This window comes from Rhagoletis pomonella, unplaced genomic scaffold, assembly GCF_013731165.1.
Source record: "Rhagoletis pomonella isolate Grant_MI unplaced genomic scaffold, Rhpom_1.0 Rhpom_scaffold_00003, whole genome shotgun sequence".
In the NCBI taxonomy this organism is placed as follows: Eukaryota; Metazoa; Arthropoda; class Insecta; order Diptera; family Tephritidae; genus Rhagoletis; species Rhagoletis pomonella.
In genome coordinates this window covers 6477900-6480591 of record NW_023458557.1, presented here as the reverse complement: position 1 = coordinate 6480591, position 2692 = coordinate 6477900, and the positions used below count along the sequence as shown (strand labels likewise).

The following is a 2692-nucleotide window of genomic DNA, read 5'->3' as shown; positions in this document are numbered from 1 at the left end:
TGATATACATTTACGTTTCTCTGAAATACAGTTGGAAAAGGTGTAGTTGGTCGCCCCACTGTTCTCTTCCAAATTTTTTGAGAATTGCAAAGCACATTAGCTACTTCAACTCGAAAATCAGGCAGCTTCATATGAGAAATCAGCCATTTCCACAAGATACGCAGTGTCCACTTTCATCCGAATACGATAGCGTCCTAATAAACCGTCCATGAGATCAACTCCGCCCATGTGATAGTTGTACTCTTTTACAATATTGGGGCAGTCGATTACAACGTAGTGTTTATTCTTCCTATCGTACCTCGTTGTTTTGCTTGGCGGAGCATTCGCAGATGCAGCTCTTAACGGTCTTACCCCTGCGTATGTTGAAGCTAAGCGCACAGCTTTTGTATCTCTCCATAATACAGTAGATATTTATACACCAAAAGCGGTCCGCACAAACTCTTCCGAATAACCTCGATCTGTTTTGCATACATCTTTATCTTTAGACAATTTGCAGTTCGGAACTCGATTAGCTCAAATTGTACCAAGCGATTGAATTCCCCTACTTCGCAAGTAAACCAAAAGTGGGAGCGATGTGTAAAAATTATCGAAGTACAGGATGTGATTCTTAAAATCAGTGATGGTTTGTGATAAACGAAGGCAGGTGGGGTGGTGAGCTCCCTGATAAGCAAAAATTCTTCAGGTAAAAGTGTCACCGTTTTTGAAATATTTACATTTTTTGAATTTAAAAAAATCGTGCCTTTTCCTGTATTTTCTTTAACTGCATCTACAAACCAGGCTATACTTAGTAAATTTTTTATGTAAAATACTTTCAGATAGTTGCTTCTCCATACTCAAATGCAATATAGTTAAAATATATTAAGGAACCATCATAAAATTAGGACTATTTTGGGATTTTTAACTTTTTAATATTTTCTTCCCCAACTTTGACTATCTCTGGTGAAAAAATATGTACTGAGCTATAACTTTACATTACATAAAAAAATTGCTCATTTAGTAAAGATTTCAGAAAAGTTGTCACTTTTACTGGTTTGAATAGAAAAAAAAGTTATAGCCGCTTTTGTGGGCAAAGGACTGAGACAAGAATGTATTTAATAGATTTAAATTTAAGTTGGTCTTGTTACCGACCAACAACATGCTAAATAGTACAAAGGTACATTATTACCACCCTGGTGCGAAATAAAGTCAATTGACATTATTACCTTTTTAAAAACTAAATAAAAGCCATTGACATTATTTCTCTTTCAAACATTAAATTTGCTTAGCTTCGCGGCGGCCCGCGTCAGCGCTACGTTATTATAACTAAGTACAAGTTTGAAGGTGCTAAAAAATTCCGTTGATTCTATAAAGTTTTGTTATTGCGAGGTCTAGATACATTTAAGGAATAGTAATTTTTTATTTTTTCCAACAATATTCAGCAATACAAACATATAAAAAATCTGAATGCAAACAATCAATAAATAAATATTAATATTAAAGTGTATTAGAAATGACTAGCATTAGCCCAGTAAAAATCGAAATTTGAAAATTTGATGAGTAGTGTAATCTATACATCTTCTTCGTCTTCGACCCGATAGGAATTTTCTGCATCATCCTCTGCTGAATCTAAATCACTAGATGCTCGTGAATCCATGTCTACAAAATTCAAACAAATTGATTAAAAAAACTTAATATTTTTATTTTCAAATTTTCTGTTAAATCTGCATACCTGATTCTCTGTTCCTGATCCTCGGTGTTTTCAAGTACATCTGCGACTAATTCTGGTGACTTATCTCCATTAAACCAGACAAATTCATACTTTTTGTTATTAAGAGACCAGCCATACTGCTTTGGTGATTTGTTAGTTGGCTGCTGTAAGTTTGCGTTCAGCCATATACTGGTAATGTATGAGCTTCGCAATAACTGCTGTTGAACTTCTGCTGATGCGTCACAATAGCAAATATTTTTTCTAAACATGTCTTGAGTGTCTTTTGCTTTATAAGCTTCATTGAAAAGTTCCAAGCGAGCTTCATTAACCGTATCGGCATTTTTTAAACCATACATCCGGCAAACACATTGTACCAAAACTGGAAACACCGTTGAAGTATCAACATTATCCTTGCCTAGGTTTTCAAATGCTTTTTGATACGTGTCGAACGCCTTCAAAATCTTAAATGGTTTATTTTTGAAGTGAAACTTCTTTAGCGGCGGTTGGTTGGTTGAGAGTAAACTCGAAAATTCAACGGAAATTGCACACGGAAATGGTGCAACGGAAATGATGCAAGGGAAGTGGTGCAACGGAAATGGTGCAACGGAAACGGTGCAACGGAAATGGTTGGGGCTGAAACAATTGTGTCTTGTGTGTATGCATATGGTATACAACTAATAAAAGGTTAAAGAATAAGACTTAGAAAAAGACCAATACAATAATGAAAGTAAAGGTGAGTACGTACATACATAGATACAGAAAAGGATAAAGACAAAGGTCAAAATAGAAGCAAAAACAAAGATGCGTAAAGATAAAGGCAAAAATGAAGACCAAGGTAAATTTAAACACTTTACTTATATATATAAGGGCAAAGGTGAAGGGGAATATGCAGATGAAGAAAATGATAAACATTAAAGTAAAGACAAAGAGGAGGATGAGGATACCGATAAAAGTAAAGATGAAGATAGGGGAAGAAAGATTAAAATAAAGTTAATTGAACAGGAA

At 34.8% G+C, this 2692-nt stretch overlaps 1 protein-coding gene across 1 annotated transcript; it reads right to left on the bottom strand.

The window, feature by feature from the left end:
- Nucleotides 1-1484: 1484 nt before the first annotated feature.
- Nucleotides 1485-2059, bottom strand: LOC118736464 (the record flags this gene model as incomplete). Its single annotated transcript, XM_036466552.1, is given in 2 exon segments — nucleotides 1485-1635; nucleotides 1709-2059. Coding segments are annotated over 2 exon segments (373 nt in total), but the record flags the coding sequence as incomplete, so codon positions are not given.
- Nucleotides 2060-2692: the final 633 nt, after the last annotated feature.